Genomic DNA, 19,654 nt, shown 5'->3' with positions numbered 1-19,654 from the left:
TCCTAAAATTATATTGAGTGTTATCTAATTTGCTTTTTATATTTGTTATTTAAATAAAAGTTTGTTCCATAAACATGGGTGACAATGTAGTCACGTTGGTTGCAGTCATTTCCCTTCATTTTCCAGTTTCCACTACTTTTTTTTTTGAGTTCTAATGGTGATACCTGAGACTTAGATGCAGAGTTAAATAGTATTAATGCACTACAATATCAACTTAGAAGCTAAGAATTAAAGAAAACTCAGAACAGTTGGTGGACAGGACACAGGATGAATTGTGATGGACAAATAGTATGGAATAAGATCATAACAGAAAACATTGCCCAAATGAAATCTCAAATACAATACATTTTTATTGTAAGATATACTTATACCCCCCAATTTTAACTATAAAATCAAACATGTTACAAACAATGGAGTTTCTTAGTTTAATTGGTAAAATATTTTCTTATTATTGGTATATAAATAATGCTATATCTTAATGAATGCTTTTGTAACTATACTATGATGGGGATTGGAAAGGGTTTGGGAGAGATAAGTCAAATAATATTATTAGGACCAAAGACAGACATTATATAAAATTTAACTACTTACCACAATCCTGTGCTTTAGAAAGAGAAATACATAGTTTTCATCACTTGAAGATCCCTGGTGAATGATCTGTCTCATTTACTCACCTCCTTAACAGGAAGACTATACCTTTTTGTATTATTCAGTGCTAATGACTTGATAGAAGTTAAAATTCATTTGTTCAATTTATTGAAATTTGATAACTTTGTCTTCTACAAACAAAATTTGTTACAATAAATGTCTAAAGTACTTTATATAATATATGGAGCTCTGCTAGAAAGAACATTAACTTACTTGGACTATTTGATTACTTTCTAATTAATTGGTGCATTAATTTCTGAATGTAGAAATTACCAAATCAGAAATTACTAATGAAAAAAAGATTAAAATCTGCTCCAGAACACCTAACAATGCCCAAAGTACCTATTTCCAAAAAAGTAAACATATTCTCAACAGTAATTTGCCCACCAGAAGAATTAGCCTTGTAATTGTCAAACATGAAGTTCTCAATTTTCTAAGTTTATAAAAGTAAATGCAGTACTACAGCAGACAGAGTAAGGAAAATACACAAACTGTGGACAGACTGACTGAAGTGAATACATTTATATCTTGTTCTGTCTTTTAAAAAGGTAGGAATGAAGTGAAAGTGTGACCAGCAAGGCTAATCCTGACCCACTCCAGTGTATCAAGGAAGGATCTACATGGTCTTGGCAATTTTAGAGTTTTCAGAATGATACGAAAAATTTTTTCAATTACTGAGTGTGTGGTTCCAAATCAAGGGTATTACTAGAGAACACAAAAACTGATAATTGAATGTAGAAACGAATGGGACTTTAGACGGAATGGAACTTTCAAACTAAAGGGAAACAAGTGGAACTGAATTCCCATTACAAATAGCAGTACAGAAAGCATTTTTATTCCATGACTTCCTGAAAAGTCACTATAAACAATTAAAAATGGAAAACCAAAATGAAACAATCTAAAATTTTAGTATCTTCTTATTCATCTTTAGTGAAAGGAGCAAACAGGCTATAACCCCAAACAAGTTTGCTGAATAATGGACAAATTCCTTTAGAAAGAGTGAAGCACAACACTTGTCATTGGGGTAAATATTATCCATTACATGAACAGGAAATTTGATAATTTTCAAATTTTTTTATTTTAATGAAGTAATATGATGAAGCAAGCAAGGACAGGAGTTAAGTATGTGGGTGATGATAATGATTGACTAGAATTTTGTTTTAAAGATTTGTTTATGCATACGGAACTGGGGTACAGGCCAGAGGTGCAGGGGCGGTGAGAGGATTCACCAGAGACAGAGTGGGGAGCAGAACAGGCCAACTGAGAAGTACACTGCTGAGGGGAGCAGCAGGGTGGGGGTGGGAGTTGGGAGGCCCATCAAGAGAGGTCTGCCCAGCCATGTGGATCATTTCCAGGGATGGGGATTGAGCTCATGCTGAAGCGGCTTTAGCTTCTTAGTGCTGCACTTTAACCCACTGTGCCCCCAGGGAGGGCCCAGATTGACTAGAATTTTAACCAAATAAAGAAGGGAATGTGTGCCTCAACGAAAAGAGGGACTGTTAAATAGTGGTGGAATTCAATGAAAGAATTCATTAAGAAATTGGATTGGAGCAAAAGACTGCTGGTGACCCCAGACCAGCAGAAGTGGACTGGAAATAGGACACAATAAAGAGTGAAATTGCATAGATTGAAGATGAAATTTTTATAAAGAAGACAGAGCAAAGACATTTAGGGTATACAGCTCTAAAACATTATTAAGGACATTGTTGAAGTCAGACATAGACGCAAAGAAATCATGCACATAGGTTCTCTAAAGATAGCTCAAAGAAGACCTGAAAAGACAACTTAAAGGAAAGAAAAAAATGTAAAATGTTTTCAGAGGTGAAAGCTATTTGGAAGAAAACCATAAATTTTCAGAAATAGATGAGATAGAGCTGAGAAAATCCATAATGAATAATTATAAGTATCATCTAAAAGATGATAGGAGATACAAAAGATCCAACCCGCGTATGTCTCTTAAAAAGTGAACAGATTTAGTTAGAGCATTTAAAAAAGGGTCACATGTGTATTCAAGTCTCCTCATTAGGAGTGTAACAGGGTGGTCCCTAGGAAAAGGGGACGTTCCAGGTCCCTGCCCCACCCAGAAGGAGGGTGGAGCTGAGCAGAGAAAAAGGAGAAAAGAGAAGGCAGGAGAAGACAAGGAAGCAAGATGGAGAATAAGAAGGAGACCTGAGGGAGCCACATGGAGCAGCAAGCATGTGAGGAAGAAACCATGCTTGTTTCCTGACCCGGGACTAGTTAAGGCAGATGTGGGTGAGATACCTGTAGGGAGGTGACTATGGCAGTGCGTATATTGATTTTGATTTTGCTTTCTTCTTCTCAGATTTGTCTGGCCATTTCTGACCCTTTTCCACTGGTCCTTCCCAGAAGGTGCCAGAAGGTGCTTTAGTCTAGTGGCAGCTTTCAGGCCTTGCTTTGGGCCAATCCCTTTTGGGTTGACTTTTTGGTGTAACTTCAGGTGTTTGATTTAGAAGTTATATTCTTCATGTTCTGTATTGTATACTTACTGTATCAAAGTCCCTTTTTATTAAAGTTTTATATGTTTTGTCTTGACCTGGCGGATGACAGAACCCACTTAGAGCAGGCAGGTTTGGGGCTTCGGAGGGTGCCCCTCTCTCCCTGTCCTGTAACAGATCTGGTGCCCTGTAACAGATCTGGTGTCCTGTAATAGGGGGACGAAAATGTGAAGGAACCTTGATGCTAGAAGCCCTGAGGAATAGCGGCATATTTTCTAAAGCTATTAAAGTCCTAGGACTTTATACCTAATCCATTCATTCCTCAATATATGGAAAACAGTTCTCAGTAGCGCAAGGACCTCGGGAAGGCGCTTGGTGATGACGCAACGCAATAGGCGACCGCAACTACTGCGGGAGGTGAGGCTCCAGGGCGGAGGAAGGGAGGGAGTGGCAGAGGGTAAGTAGGGAAGACGCAGGATGAAGTGCAATGTCGGTGGGCTAGGGCCCTGGTCAAGGGCCGGGAGGATGCGCCAAGAGCCCAGTATTGCGCGCGAAAGGGGCTGCGAAAGGGGCGGGAGAGAACGGGAAAGCTGCCGAATGTAGACGAGTTAAGGAAGGGTCTGTAGTGAGAAACGCCATGAAGCGACTGAGGACCTGGGGCAGTGCAAGTGCCTTGAGGGTCAAAGTGCAGAAGACGACAGGGCGCCACCGGTGGCCAGTGAGAGCAAGCCAGCTAAAGCGCGTAAGGGTCAAAGCGCCGAGAAGGGCCCTCGGCTGGCACTCACTGGGTGGGGCTGGAGGGGTGGGGGCGGGGTCTGGTCTGGCGTTGTTGCGTGATGTGTCAAAAGCAGAGAATAGAGACCCTAGTGGGGAGGACCGTGGAGAGGGGACAACCAGAGGGGACGGAGTGAAGTGGGGGAGAGAGGTTGCGTCAGAAGCTTGGCAGACGGTAGGTAGGATGAAATGTTGGCAAAGAGGGGGTGGAATATGTACTCCCATATTCACTCCTGAGAATAAGTCACACCACCCTTCTTCAAAGAAACTTGAATATAATTTTTTTTTAAATTTAAATAGATAATAGACATTTTCTTTTTGGGAAAAGACCTAAGAAAATATTTTGAAATACAGATAAAAATCTTTGTGTAAAAATCTTCACCAGCCCTTTCTTGATAATAACAAACGATTGTAAATAATGTAAATGAAAAAACCAAGGGAATGCTTAAATAAATTACAGTATATACATAAATGAGACCTGCAATTAGATACAACAATTCTGAATAGTTTTTTTTTTTTTAAGATTTATTTATGCATACAGAACTGGGGTGCAGGCCAGCGGTGCAGGGGCGGTGAGAGGATTCACCAGAGATAGTGGGGAACAGAATAGGCAGATGGACTGAAGTACAGTGCTGAGGGGAGCAGCTGGGAAGACAGGAGAGGGCTGCCACGCCATATGGGCCATGTGGGTTAGCTCAGGGTGGGGATGGAACTCGCACTGAAGTAGCCTCCGCTTGGGTTAGCTTGGCAGTGCAGTGATCCAACCTGCTGCACCACTGGGGAGAGCCCATGAATAGTTAATGGCCTAGAAAATACTTATGTTACAACGTTAAATGATGAAAATAGAATATAAAATCCCAGGGATAATGTAACAAGAGCCCACACTTGGCCAGACTAACAAAACAGAGGATAAGTGGGGTAATGGCATCACCAGAAGCTGAGTAACATGGATTAAAATCTGAGTGGAGATAAAAATGAAAGTAACCATTGCAATCTATTTCTACCCAGGGTCTTCTACTATACCTCTTCTCATATACTTTTTTTTCACAAGCATGTCTCTGGAAAAATACACAACTCACCTACCTCAGTGGTTTTTTGACTTGGAGTGCATGAATAAATCTTCCAGAGTTGCTGTGGAAGTAATAGCAAATTGGTAGGAACTGCTGAACCTCTGAAGAAATATTATAGCTGGCTAGTCCTTAGGACCCCTCACCACTTTCAGAGATCAAGGGGGCTTTGGGCATTAAGGGACACTGGACATTGGGTAGTTTAAAGCATCTATTAAGCAGTAGCACACTTGGACTCTTAAGAGTCAAGTACATAGGTTTATATCAGTCTTAAGTTTCTCCTATACCACAATAAGTGATTTACTGGTAAAGTGTGTCAGGACAGATGACTAAGGCATGAGGCTACTGGCTAGTCCTGGATCTTAACAGGCAATAGCAATGATTGGGTTTAGGTTTGGTAATCGTTGAATAAGTTAACCCAAGTAGGAAAATATTAAGGTTTGAACCACACTCCATTCTCTTGTGCTAAACAAAATACTGTGCCAGTCACTAGTGACACAAATAAATTAAAATTCGAACTCTCCAATATAATGTATTATTCACCAAGTGGAGCAATGGCTTTTGACCTAAACAAAGTTCTTGTTTATTTAAAACTCTGATTTTATCTTTTCTACTTCTAGGTTATATTTTTAAGTGATTGGTTTGCCTTGCTAACCAAAGCTAGTTCTACCTTTTAATCACTGGGTAAAAAAACTTATTCGAACTCCATTTTAAAGTCAGTTGAAACAAAGAAGCATCAACACTTCTATTTTTTCTCATGCGAGGCATGTATTCTTTGGAAACTTATAAGAATCTAAAAACCTATCCTAGTGCACTGAGTGACTACATTACTTTGTGGTAAAGTTAAAAATATTTTTAAGGAAAGTTTAGTACAGTAATTATGTATCTATATATAATTTGCACTCAGCTTCTGATAATAGCAAAACATTCATTTTTAAATAAAAGTATGTCATCTTTAAAAATTCTCATATCAATAATATCATTAATATATTAAAAGCAAACAAACATTTATAATACTGATGAATTAATAAGAGAATAATACATCTCAGTAAATTGGGGTAATAGTGTTTTATCTGTATATTTTCATTTTACTTCCATACGTGTATTTAAAAGACCAAAAAGTGATTATGTTTAGACAACCATTTATGAATCTTTTAGATTTTTTTCATATATTTTAATGTTAAAATATTACAATACTATAATCTGATGGTAGTATGATTGCTTACTTGAAAATATTAACTTCATATATACTAAAATACACCATATTCAACTATAATTACATTACAAAATGCTTGCTAAAATATATATAAAAAAGTTTATCCTGGCTTACAGCTTTATAAAAAGTTGCTAGTTAGCAGATAATTGATTTCTTTTACAATGAAATTTCACTTTAATAGTTTGAAGAGAAGTACTAAGGATATTTTCCATAAGACTAAAGAGATACTTAGGTAAAAAGTAATAAATGTATAAAACACAACATTAGCAGCAAGTTTTTTTTAAAGAATGTATTACAAAGTTAGACAGTCATTCTTGTACCACAGACTTTCATGTCAGTTTTCCATCCTATGTCCAGACTGATGTATTTTAGAAACAATCCTCAAAACTTCCCAAGAGAGTAGTTTTGGGATGTTCTTCAATCCCAGTGTTGCTCAGATGAAGCAGATTTTGTGAAAATTTACCACCAACCGCAAGCTTTTTGGGGCAAAGACCATGTCGTATTCTCTTACCCCCAATGCTTAAGAGTTGGCACTCTTCAACAAATGTTCACAGAATTCATCTGTTGAAATTATAAAAGTTAAAATACCAATTCAATACATGAATAAATAAGGTCTTTTGGAAAATTTTGGGAAAACACTTTGTTTATAAAAGTATCCATGAAAATGTTCTCATTTAGATCGTAAATGCTCTATTTCATAAGTGCTACAGAAAGGCAAGTAAGTAAAAGGGAAGGATTTCCTGAGTAATTTATAGTTTGTTAAAAATGAAAAGCAGTCTGAAATTTTTAAGAGGAAAGCTAAATATTAGCTATATTCAATCTTACATGGTATATTGTAACTTGAAATTAATAGTACCACATAACTATTTTATATAGGCCCCATATTCAAGTCTGCTACTAAATCAACAAAAAGTAAACTTAAAAAGAAACAAAACTTTCAATCTGCAATTAAATTTAAACCATTAATTTGGTATATACCTTTTAAAGTCTATTAATTTAATATAGTTAAAAGCTGATATTTGATGGAAAAGGCTTCCAGTGCAAGGTGTGAGCAAAAAATGATTGTAAAAGGCAGGTAATAAGTATATTCTCCATAAACAGATATAACTCAAGGAAGTTCACAAGTACCTCTGGTTTAGGTAAATTAATTCAGTATTCTAAGAATCATAATTTTTTCCCCCCAAAAGATTAGATTTTGGAGTACTTGTAGCAAATTAAACCTTTTGAAAGGACAATGGCTTCAAAGAGTGGAGGAATAACTTAACATTTATAGGTAGATATTAATAAAGAAGTATAAAGTCATTGAATCTAAATGATAATAAAATGTCACCATTCAAACTAATGCTGGAAAATAAACTTACTGGCATGGTTTTTAAAAAAGATAAAAACTTTTTTTAACAGTTCAATTTTAAAACATTCATCTCTAAGTATAAAGAGTTTAACAGAACCTTTACTTATCTATGTAAGTGACACTGTCTGTCTATAATTTAGTGCTTCCTTTACCTCCAAAATACTTTGGGAATTTAATCCAAAAAATTAGGACTACCCAATAACACACACACACACACACCAGCTCCTTTAAATTATTAAGACTCATTTTTAGAACACTAGGCATATAATATCCAAGGCCTTATCAAATTAAGTTGTAGGTTCCAAACCCCTGATAGGACAGAAAATCAATTCTCTGCTAAATCTCCCCTAAAGTAAGTACTCCCTTTCCTTAAACTTGAAGTAACTTTAGATCAAATAGGAGTTAGAAGTTCAAAGGACTGTTAAGATAAGTGATCTAATTTTTATAATTGAGGGAGCTGAAGGCTCAGAGGGCACAGGTAACTGGCTAATAGCAGACTCCAAATGCTGATTATTCTCTCTTTTCTCTTTAATTTTTGGTATGCTTCGATCCAAACTGGGAATCCCTTTAAATGAATATATAGGAGTTTTATTTTATTCACAGCTAAAACTATTTGTTTTATTGGATACTTTTCTCAGACTTACCATGCTCATGAAATTCACACTAAAAGTATCAAGAAAAACTTATACTTTCCAATTAACATTGGGCTACCATGATCCTTAAAGGTGCTTAACATTCTGCCTCCTGAACTCAGTAAACTACAGTACTCTCCAGTCAGGCTGGACAGAATGGCATCTGAGAAGCCTGAAAAAGGCCACTAGGTAGATGGGATCACTTACATGATGAAAAAGATTTAAGATAAGCAGAGCCTGGTACACAGAAACTGTTCCTTTCCCAGAAAGCCCTTCTAGAACACACTGGGCTAGCAAGCAAACACCTTACTAGGGAAGCCCAACACATATATTTATAATCTTTCCTAGTATAGTAATAATCAAGTTAGAAATAGTACTTTAATGCCACTTTTCAGAAACAATTAAAAAAAAAAACATTTTCCTTCAAATGGTAAAATTAAAGCTTATTCTTTGAACCTGAGTTCCAGTTGTCTCCCACACCATTTTTGATTAAAAATCTGCTTTATTGTAAAGGGAGAGCTTCTCAAAGCCAAAACAGATAAGTTAGATATATAGAATGAACTTTTCTTAAATTTAGAATTTGAATTTTAAAACTACTTTATAGAAAAATTTTACCGCCCAATACCAAAAGAAACAATCTAAAATCTTTCATGAGTCAATTCTGAAAATAAGGTATGGACCACCTTGGATATGAATTTATATGAATTTATAAAATATTATTATTCATAAGCTATGTTTTGCCCAGGTCAAGAAATGCCACCACATGCCAGCTCCTGAAAAGCCATAATTCCATCAAATATATATTTTCATTTTAGATGTATGAGGTAATGAATTTTCTACGCATTACATCCTCATTTTGTAGGTTAGAGGAATTTGACTCCTTTTAAGACTGAAAAACAAGCAAGCCCTCCTTCCTCATTAAAAAAGGTTAAAGAAAAAAAATTCACTGATTAATGATTCATTGTATCTCCTAAATCTTCCTTTTATTTTACTGTCTGTAAAAGCTCTTCTTCTTGAAGTTTCAATTTAAAATCCTCTCTGATTCTTTCTAGCAGCTCTGGTTTAAAAATAACATCCAGTGCAGTCATTGCCAGAGCTTTGGCTGTACGCAAAGTGTAGAACTGAGCTTCTTGTGATCCTAAAAGGAAAAGAAAACAAGTTAAATATCTATATTTAACAAATTTTCAAATGAGCTCTTAGCTAAATTGTTTCTCCAACTACCAGCAATATATTTCTGAGGTGATATTACATAATGAAATAGTAATAGACTACACCAGTTAAAAAGGAAGCTACTACTACAAAAAAGAGAGCATGTACCCAAACATTCACTTCTAATACACTTACCTGCAGCTACAGTATACTGTTCCGTATGATTCAGGGCGCTTGACCCAATGTAAAAATATGGATGAATCCCAGGGACCACAAAAGTAACATTTCCAAAATCAGTAGACCCTTGGAAAGGTGAAACAATATATTTATTTTTAATTGTTAGTCCAATAGACACTAGACAATATGAAGCACCTGGCATGATTTACTACTCCTTCCCTTCCAGAAATTCTCTACTTTGGCTTTCGTGATTCCAGGTTCTATTCATTGTCTATGGTTTACTCATCTTCCAACACTGTTTCCGTCACCTGACCACCAGGCTTTCACCTTTGGGCTTCTCCATCTGTGTACTTAGGCAACCACATCATCCAATTATTTTGTATATTGCCAACTCCAAAATTTCCAACCTAGGTACATTTTGGAGGTTCCAGGTTCAACAAGCTACTGGAGAGCTCCACTTAGATCCTATAAGCACCTCAATAATTTATAATAAATTTATGCCAACCCACCATACCCCTGTGCTCTCTCTCTTGAACTCCTTATCTCAATGAATGACATCAATACCCCATTCCTCACTACTGCCTTCTTTTGAGTCTACTTCATTAACATCTATTACTATACTTTAGGAGATACAACTCCAACATGCAAACATCTTAGTAGTAATGTTTTGAAAGGGAAAAATCTATAATAACTACCAATAAACTTAATAGTTGTGTTACTCCTCAGAAACTGAAAATGCCCCATATGCTATCAATATGTACTTAGTGATCTTGACCTGAGTACATGTGGTAACTGAAAATGAATTAAAAGTCTGTTTCCTACTTAAATAGCTTATCCAAAGACTAGAACTAAGCAAATTTAGATAATAGAAATATTTAGACTATAAAGAAAAATGTTTATGGGCGATTTCTAAAGATAAATCTGCTCATTTGACACTCTGCATTCACTTAAAAGTTTAGTTTGTTTAAAAGTTATATTGTATCGGCCCTCCCTGGTGGCGCAGCGGGTTAAAGCACAGCACTAAGAAGCTAAAGCCACTTCCGCATGAGTTCGATCCCCGCCTGCTCCGGAGGTGACCACATGGCGTGGCAGACCTCTCCTGACCCGCCCGCTGCTCCCCTCAGCAGTGTACTTTGTCGATCTGCCTGTTCTGCTCCCCACTCTGTCTCTGGTGAATCCTTTCACCCTCCGCATCTCTGGCCTGTACCCCAGTTCTGTATGAATAAATAAATAAAAATCTTAAAAAAAAAGTTATATTGTATCATGCAAACTGTCTTCACATTCAAGAGCATAAGTGAAAATTTACCCTCACCTCCCCAAATATCACAGTAGGCCAAATCTTGCTACTGTGCTATGAAATATTCCTTCCCAATTCTAAACTGTTAAATTTAGACATTAGCTTCTAATTTTGTAATTTTTCCAATCTCGTTATTTTTTTACCCCATTATTATCTCTCCCCTATTAAGTTTGTGAGAAATATCATTAAAAACCTCAGTAGTACCTCCCTACCTCTAAACTCATTAAACAAAATCACTAACTAAAGATGGTTTTTCTCTTCTTCAAATAACGCCACATAAATCAAAGAACTTAATTACCTGAAGGGCCATTCAACATTGCATCTTCTGAGATGAATTCTATTCCCAGTTTTTTTCCATTTTCCATATAAGCTTTCCAGAGGCTCTTATTGGGAAGAACATTGTAATAATCATGTGCTCCACCTTTAATTTCTACCTAATTAAAAATTGTAAAACAAATTATGAAATAAAAAATTCAAAGTCATTACTAACTTTCAAACTAGCATGGGAAATTTAAAAGGTTACATTTTCTATTCTGAATGGAAATTCAGAATGGAAATTCTCTCAAACCTTTACCTTATCTCAAACTAAAGATAACATTAAAAAATGTCAGTATAAGATGGCAGAGAGGACATTACTTCTATTCTTGGCAACATTAGTTACAAACAGTAACAGCCTACTCCTAATATTATAAAAGAATCAAAATTTTAAAACTTATTAAAAGACTATTTAAATTATAGATTTAAATCCAATAACAATGAACCTTTGAAATATTAGCTAATATATTTATTCTATAAAAATCTAAATACTTAGGGCCATCCCTGGTGGCACAATGGGTTAAAGTGCAGCACTGCAAGCTAGTGGCAGCCGCTTCAGTGCTGGTTCAAAACCTGGCCCCAGAGGTGACCCACATGGCGCTGCAGACCTCTCCTGTTTCACCCTCTGCTCCCCTCAGCAGTGGACTTCGTAGATCTGCCTGTTCTGCTCCCCACTCTGTCTCAGGTGAATCCTTTCACCCTCCACACCTCTGCCTGTATCCCAGTTCTGTATGCATAAATGAATAAGTCTTTAAAAAATTTAAATATTAAATAAGCACGCATTATTTTTTTACTTTTTGGACACTTACCAGATATAGCCTGAAAATCATTGTTACTTTGAGACTCTGCTAATATAAATCATATATCCTCCCCATCAAACTGAGGGCAGGATAAAGTATATATGCTTTTGGTCCTAACTCTTTGCAAACATTATCTCATTCTCATAAGAACCCTAAGACAGACTGCCAAATCTCCATTTTTCAAGTGAGAAAATGGAGGCCCAGATCCTATTTCTCCAACTAAATTATATGCTCTTTCCAGGGCAAGATTCACATTAATTCTGAGACATCTCATCCCATTGTATACTCTTCATGCGTGTACATTAATGTTACTTTTTTTTTTTTTTAAAGATTTCTACCTTATTTTCTTTCTTTCTTTTATTAAATTTATTTAGTTATGCAGACAGAACTAGGGTACAAGCCAGAGGTGCAGGGGCAGTGAGAGGCTTTACCAGAGACAGAGTGGGGAGCAGAACAGGCAGATCAACAAAGTACACTGCTGAGGGGAGTAGTGGGCAGGTTAGGAGAGGTCTGCCTCGTCATGTGGGTCACCTCCACGGCGGGGATAGAACTCGCACTGAAGCTGCTGCGGCCAGCTTGCAGTGTTGTGTCCTAACCCATTGTGCCACCAGGGAGGACCCTGATATTACTGACTTTATGGTTCAAAATCACTAATTCCTGACTAATTTCTATTCTAACTTTCTTTAGAGCAAACTATATTTACATCTTTAATTTCACCATAAAATAGCTCTTGCTGATTTTGCCATACAGTTCCCTTTATAGAAAATATACAGAACAATTCTAAAAGCATAACTACCAAAAAGGAAGAACATGACTAACAAAAGACAGATTATAGCTCTGTAGTTGTCAGTTATTCTAACTTCTGTGTAAAAAGAGATAATTGAGGTCTAACTTAGGTAGGAATAGAGTAAAATAAATATTAAAGACTTTCACATAAACTCTTTAATCAATTAATTTTACATAATGGATATATCAACAATTAAAAAGAGCCAAATTAGGTTTTAATCTAAATATAAACAACCTAATCTACACATATACCTCTGACTGAGATAGACTCTTAAAAGTTCTTACTGTGCATCCTGTAGCCAAAGCTGCAGCTCTGAAGCAATCTTCTGCTTTTTTGGTCAAAACTGGAAGTTCTTTCATTGACGGTGCACGGAAGTAATAGATTAATTCAGAGTAAGAGGGAATGATATTGGGTTTTACACCACCATTTTTAATTATACCTATAAAAAGAGTCAAATTACTGTAATTGAGCTTGGAGGCCAATTTTTTCAAGTTTAAACATAACCATAAATCTTCTCAGCCAATGCGTACATTAAAAAAAGTAATTTAGGCCCTCCCTGGTGGCACAACGGGATAGGACACAACACTGCTAGCTGGCTGCAGCCACTTTAGCATGAGTTCCTGGAGGTGACCCACATGGCGCTGTAGACCTCTCCTGGCCACCCGCTGCTCCCTCAGCAGTATACTTCATCCATCTGCCTGTGCTGCTCCCCACTATTTCTGGTGACTCCACACTGCCCCTGCACCTCTGGCCTGTACCTCAATCTGTATGTTTAAATAAATAAATCTTTAAAAAAAAATTCCCAGATTATAAGGAAATAAACTACAAAAACCTCCATATTGTTAAAAAATTATACTTTATTACTATCTTTATAACAAAAAAGATAGTAGGATCAACATCATGACACTTTTTTAGTTGAGGCAATGATAAAACTTTGTTACTATTGAAAGATCATGAGACTGGAATATCAAGTGCCAACTTTCAAATACCCACAGAAAGAACATAAATCCTTATATCAAATCATAATTTCAATACGCAAAATGGCCATTCCAATTAGTAAAATAATCTTGTCTTTTTCCCATATAAACAAACATCTAAATATCCCAGCACATGAATTTCAGAAAATGTTTAATTTTTAGACTATCATATGAAATAAGATGAAATGTTTCTAAAAAATGAAATATTAAATAATTAATGAACACCAAAAATATGATATTTGACATTCCTACCATGAACTCTCCAGGTTGGTTTCATTTGCTGCCTTAATGCAGACATATTGTTGTAGGCAAGAACCGCAGCATCTAATGCATTTACTCCTTCCCAGGGGTAGGCAGCAGCGTGAGATGCTTTTCCGAAGTATTTCACAGTCACACTTGGAAATGAAACACCATTTGGAATTATTTTACCAGTATCATTAAAGTAAGAAAACCCAAGTAATCAAAATTGTCCAGTTATTATTCAACATTAATTCATACTGCTGGAATTTTTATTTGCAAATCATTTGTAGGCCTAATACGGAAATTTATGAGAGAGAGATAATTCACTATTATGTATCACAGTAACAAAAAAAGGCTTTCTAAAAGAAAATTATGCTCAATTGATCTTCTGTACAAAATAAATATGTACACATTAATTCAAGCTAATATTATGAAATTGCCAAAATATTTTGAAGAGATAATCTTTCATTTGAAAAAGCATGAGCCAGAACAATATAATGAGCACAAAATTGCAGAGGGAAAAAGTTCTTCAAAATTTAATTTGTACATGTACGTATATATGTGTATATAGTAGGCCCGTGTTTTTATATGGTTTATGCAGTTGACTATATAATCGGATCACTTTACAATGAGTCCTTCCAATTAAAATATAAATCACTTTATGATTTAATATTCACATCACCATTGCAACCAACTAAACTATGTAGATGGGGCACTTATGGGTTGGAAATTTGAATAACTATTCATATTTTAGCCAATTATAGCTTCTTTATTGGTTTGACAATTCTATTACATGGGTCCATAATTTTTTTAGTAAAGCATAGAAATGTTTATCTTTTTATACAATTGGTTGTTATTGAACTGAGTCAAAATATTATGTTAATTATAACCATGGGACCTTAAGGATATATTAAAAAGAAAGTTTTAATAAATTGAAACAAAGAATTATAAAAAAGTGCAATGATGGTATAAAAGTTAGTGAAATAGTAAAATAAGTGAGTTTTTCTCTCCCATTCCATTAGCAAACTTTAAGTGATTTTAAAATACCCCTTTCCAATGGAAGTTCCTTTACTTCATTTTAATGTCACTAAAAACAAAACTCTCAGCATTTTTATTGTACAAGTCACAGCTTATATTTTAAATTGTGCTTAACTGAAGGCAGTCATATCCTTAAATTTTCAAATTATGCCATCTTAATATATGCAATTATGCAATATCAATGGACTACTGGAATCACATTATAGTGTTTTCACTAAACAATTGATCTGCTGTGTTTGTTTTTTAAACTGGAGAAGGGACTAGCTGTAAGAAGGGTGATCAATAGAGATGTCCTAATTTATCCTACTCATTGTCAGAGATTTTTAGGACAAAACAGAAATGTAATTTTGTTTTAAAGATTAATTTATTTATTCATACAGAACTGGGGTGCAAACCAGAAGTGCAGGGGCAGCAAGAGGATTCACCAGAGGCAGAACAGAGAGCAGAACAAGATCGACAAAATACACTGCTGATGGGAGCAGTGAGCAGGTTAGGAGAGGTCTGCCGTACCAGGTGAGTCACCTCCGAGGCTGGGGATTGAACTCATACTGAAGCGGCTGCGGCCAGCCTGCTGAGCTGAGTCCTAACCCGCTGCACCTCCTTGTGCCACCAGGGAGGGCCAGAAATGTAATTTTTTTTAAGTTAAAATTTATTCCTATTCTCTTCTCCATCTTAAAATATGGGCAATGAAAAATCTAAGAAAAGACTTAAGGCCAAATGAGTTAATTTCAGGACCAAGGCCAGGTAGAGTTGAACCCTAACCCAGAGTTCAAGGATTATGGACTGGGAAGTCTACCTTCATCTGCAGACCCCCTTGAGCCAGAGGTATTGGCAGAGATGTCTATTTTTTAAGGTTTTCTAGAAATGTACTGGTATGTACCAACCCTGAAATCAAAAATCACTATCAATTAAAGAAGATAAAAAGGAAGATACCAGAACAGTTAAAATTATCACCATCAGAAAACAAGGCCTGGTAGGATGCTGAGAGATGTAACTGAGTACAATATAGAAGCACTGCTGAATGGTCCTGCTATTACGCTCTAGCTACTGCAGAGGAGAACATGTCGTTTTCCTGAAGCAGCTGGCTCTCTGTGATTAGGTTGAAATTTCTGGTGTAAAATATCCAAATCACCTCTATGATATATGCTCCTAGGTACCAAAAATAAAAGAACTCTCCAAAACAGAGAAAGATAAATAAAAAAGTTTCAGCAACAGGCAAATCAGAAAAGCATAGATTAGCAAATTCCATTATTCAGTTTTCTGAATTTTCTCTCTGGAACACATTCCTTTGCTAAGAATGCAAAGTAAAATAAATAGAGTAGTATGTTTTCTTCCCAGGACTAATAAAACTGTCTCTTGAAAACTTTTTTTTTTAAATTATATAAGTTTGTTTTTACATCATTTTGTGCATTTTTTCATCTCAGTTGTAATCCCTGTGGGCGTTCCATCACCAAATCACCATGTGCCATCACCATAGTCCAGTGCACTTCCCTCCTCCCACTGTTTTTGATCCCATTCCCCATCCCACCCCCATAAAATATCTCTGGTATATAGCTGTTCATTATTATTATTATTTTCTCACCTGGTCCATTATACTCCTGCTATGAGTGAAACCATCTGGTATTTTTCCTTTTCTGTCTGGCTACTGAAAAATTATTTTATTGCAAAGGCAACTCTCTGTCTTGTATATTTGTCTATATTAGGAGGTTTATCTCAACTTGATTACTTACTCATGTTCTGCCACATCAGGTAGATAAGCAGCATTCTCTTGAGATGGATGGGCCATAAAAACAACATCAAGGTTTTTAAAAGCCCCTGCTTCAATTAAATCAATTTTGCCACCACCATCTTCTTCTGCAGGGGTTCCTAGGACAATTACCTAGAAGGAAATACTTGTGTCAGAGCAAAACAACAACAAAAAATCCTGTAGGAAAAAAATCAAACAGGTCCTTTTGCATATATATTTACAATCTACGTTAGAGTCCTTAAACTATGGAGAAAAGGTTTGTTCTAATTCCTAAATATTCAAAGGGCTTTTATGCATGGTGCTAAATTAATGATAGGTTTTTATTTACAGTGTTATACCCATAACTCAGTGCAAGAGTGCTTAACACCACTATAGGAAACTTTTCTAATTTCATAATTCAATTTTATCTAACTAGTGGCAATGATGAAAAAATTAAATATCATACATTAAGACCCTCAAAAATTTTTAGGATTTATTTCTCAAAGCTTCTTCTTGAATAAACCTTTTAGTATGTCTGTAACTATTCATAAACACTTTTCTGGTAAGGAATTCTCCAGTTACCTACAAGTTATCCTCACAACAACCCTGTGAGGTAGGCGAACAAGTGACCTATGTCATCTTCTTAGGGAGGGTGTTTTTGAGACAGAGATCGAAGTACGTTGACCTAGAGCACAGAACAAGTCTTCAGACAGAGCTGAGATTACTTGTCCTGACCTTCAAACCTGAACTCTGATTCCTTACTAAGACACCTCATTAAAAGATCTAAACTAATTAATCCTTTACAAAGGGCATTAAGTAAGTCCAATGTTAGAAATGGCCAACTATTACATAAACTTACTAATTCGATTCCACCAGTTCAACCAGGCAGATTTATTGGTCACCAAACACCTAATTAAACAAAAGAAAACTTTACAGAATAAACATTTTACTTTGATATTTAAAGTTCTTCAAATAATTTTTTAAAAGCAAAGATAAATTATTTATAAACAACTCATACACTTTCATGGTCATGTATAAGAACACACTGAGCAAGCTGTAAAAGTCTTAGCTTGCAAAAGGAATCATAAATTCCATTTTCAGGTAAGACAGATAAACTTGCTAAAACGGAGCACTGCCACTTCAAAATTAGAAATGTGTACATTTTTTGCTTTTTTTAGAAGTCACAAGCACCCTTAACTGCCCTTATTCTTGGCCTTGACTCATTGAATTTGATGACTTCTTGCTAACACCTCTAAGCTCTTTACAGTATAAACCTAGTTAAAACTAAAACCTGGCCCAATGTGTCATGCAATGGCAAAGGACTGCCCTCCCCATCCCAAACAAAACACCTAATCAGGTGCAAAAACAAGCCCCCAAAGACAGGAAATAGAAGGCAGCTAAAAAGAAAAAGCCACAAAAAATGGAATTGTTAGGATAAAAGAGAAAGGTTACTGACAGTGGAAAACTGAGCTTTATAAAGATCATTAAAATAAAACATTAGTGTTCCCCTTAACCTGAATGGTGATGATTGAACCTTAGCTCACAGAATGAAGAATATACCATCTGGAAAAACAGAGTAACAAAAGATTAGATTTGCCCTGTGACAGACATAAACGACATTTACCCGTTCAAAAAATCGAAGTGTTTCTTAAAATCTTAAAAATTAAGACTGAAAAACTTAACAATCAACAGAACTGTGTATTGCATGTTTATTCAATCCCCCATGATTTGTGTATTTCTAGAGGTTTGGACTGAAAGCTTCCTACCCAAATGCCAACGATTCGAATCACAACAGCACCATGACTACCACAAGCAAAAGCTTATTTGCAGCCTCATAAAACTGGGGCTATCGAGTTCCCTAGATTAATTACTTCCTCCTGATTTTGCACCACTTCATCTGCAATTTGCAGTTGCCTATTTTAACAAAAATAAGCACTAACCAAAGTTCTTTCCTAAGGAGGGTTCAATCGGTTGTTCACAACAACAGATGATGAAACAAAGGACAGATATATGCAAAACGTTGTTAGTCTCGAAAGTTGTGAACTTTAATTCAGGAGTCCTGCTTTCAGCAAAAGCGAGAGCAGCTGTTGAGTGCCACCCCCGACTTCTGCCCTGGCGTGGAAAGCACTGGGTCCGGCCATTCCGGATCGGTCCCGGCCAGCGCAGGCATGGGAGACCCGCTCCCGGGCCCCGCCTCACCTTCACCGGCGGTGGCCGGGGGAGCCCCTCCAGGGCCCCCTTCACACCCAGAGCGGCCGCCGCCCCGACCTCGGCGATCAGGTTGTGACCGCAGGCGTGCCCGATGCCAGGCAGCGCGTCATACTCGCAAAGGAAGCCCAGCTGCAGCGGGCGCGGCGCCGCGCGGCCCCCTGGCGGCTCCCACTCGGCGCGGAAGGCCGTGGCCAGCTGGTAGTGCGGTTGCACGGCCCAGGAGGCGGCCGGCAGCTCCTGCTCGAAGAAGCGCGTCAGCACGCGATGTGCATGGTGCTCTTCGTAGGCCAGCTCGGGCTCGCTCCAGATGGCGCGGCTCAGGGCCCCCAGGCGCTCGGCCGCCTGGTCTATGCGCTCCCTGGCGCGCAGCTTCAGCAGCTCCAGCTCGGAGACCTCCGCGCAAGTTCCCCCCTCCACAGGCCGCTCTTCTCCGGGCCTCATCCTGCTCAGCACCGGTGACGGATCAGCTCTCCTAGCACCGTTGCTAGGCCGCGTAGCTGTCCAATGCGGCTGCGCGGGCCCAGGCGCGGGGGAAGGAACCCCGACCCTGCGCTCCGCAGCCCCGCCGCTCCAGCAGCCCCGCCTCCGGCGTCTCGCGGTTTATTGCAGGGGATAGATGCTCCGCCCCTGCTTGGGGCGGGCGGCGCTGGGAAGGTAGCAGGATTCAGCAAAACGCCTCTCTTTTTCATCCATAGGTTAATGAGGCTTTTTTTTTTTCATGTTTTATTTATTTTCTTACATCTTTGTTAATTTTGGTGTGTTATTTGATTTCCCCCCGCCCCTGTAGTCCCTG

At 37.3% G+C, this 19,654-nt stretch overlaps 1 protein-coding gene across 1 annotated transcript; it reads right to left on the bottom strand.

Annotated features, from left to right (window-relative positions):
• Positions 1-6,066: 6,066 nt before the first annotated feature.
• PM20D2 (peptidase M20 domain containing 2) lies at positions 6,067-19,380 on the bottom strand. The gene is made up of 7 exons (XM_004673688.2): positions 18,850-19,380; positions 16,655-16,803; positions 13,899-14,041; positions 12,954-13,108; positions 11,066-11,201; positions 9,489-9,596; positions 6,067-9,282 (listed from the first exon to the last, which is right to left on the bottom strand). Exons 1-7 carry the CDS (start codon positions 19,300-19,302, stop codon positions 9,128-9,130), a joined length of 1,299 nt encoding a protein of 432 aa, XP_004673745.1. The 5' UTR covers positions 19,303-19,380; the 3' UTR covers positions 6,067-9,127.
• Between the last annotated feature and the right edge of the window lie 274 nt (positions 19,381-19,654).

This window comes from Condylura cristata, unplaced genomic scaffold (genome assembly GCF_000260355.1).
Source record: "Condylura cristata isolate star-nosed mole 26May11 unplaced genomic scaffold, ConCri1.0 scaffold00001, whole genome shotgun sequence".
Classification (NCBI taxonomy): Eukaryota; Metazoa; Chordata; class Mammalia; order Eulipotyphla; family Talpidae; genus Condylura; species Condylura cristata.
The sequence above is the reverse complement of the archived record's forward strand: the minus strand, read 5'-3'. Positions and strand labels throughout refer to the sequence as shown.

Excerpts from the sequence above, each read along its gene's own strand:
- PM20D2 (XM_004673688.2), bottom strand. The coding sequence starts at position 19,302 with ATGAGGCCCGGAGAAGAGCGGCCTGTGGAGGGGGGAACTTGCGCGGAG. Across the intron at positions 9,597-11,065 it reads AATGTTGAATGGCCCTTCAG|GGTCTACTGATTTTGGAAAT; the intron begins GTAATTAAGTTC and ends CACCTTTCCAAG. Across the intron at positions 9,283-9,488 it reads ACAGTATACTGTAGCTGCAG|GATCACAAGAAGCTCAGTTC; the intron begins GTAAGTGTATTA and ends TTTTCCTTTTAG.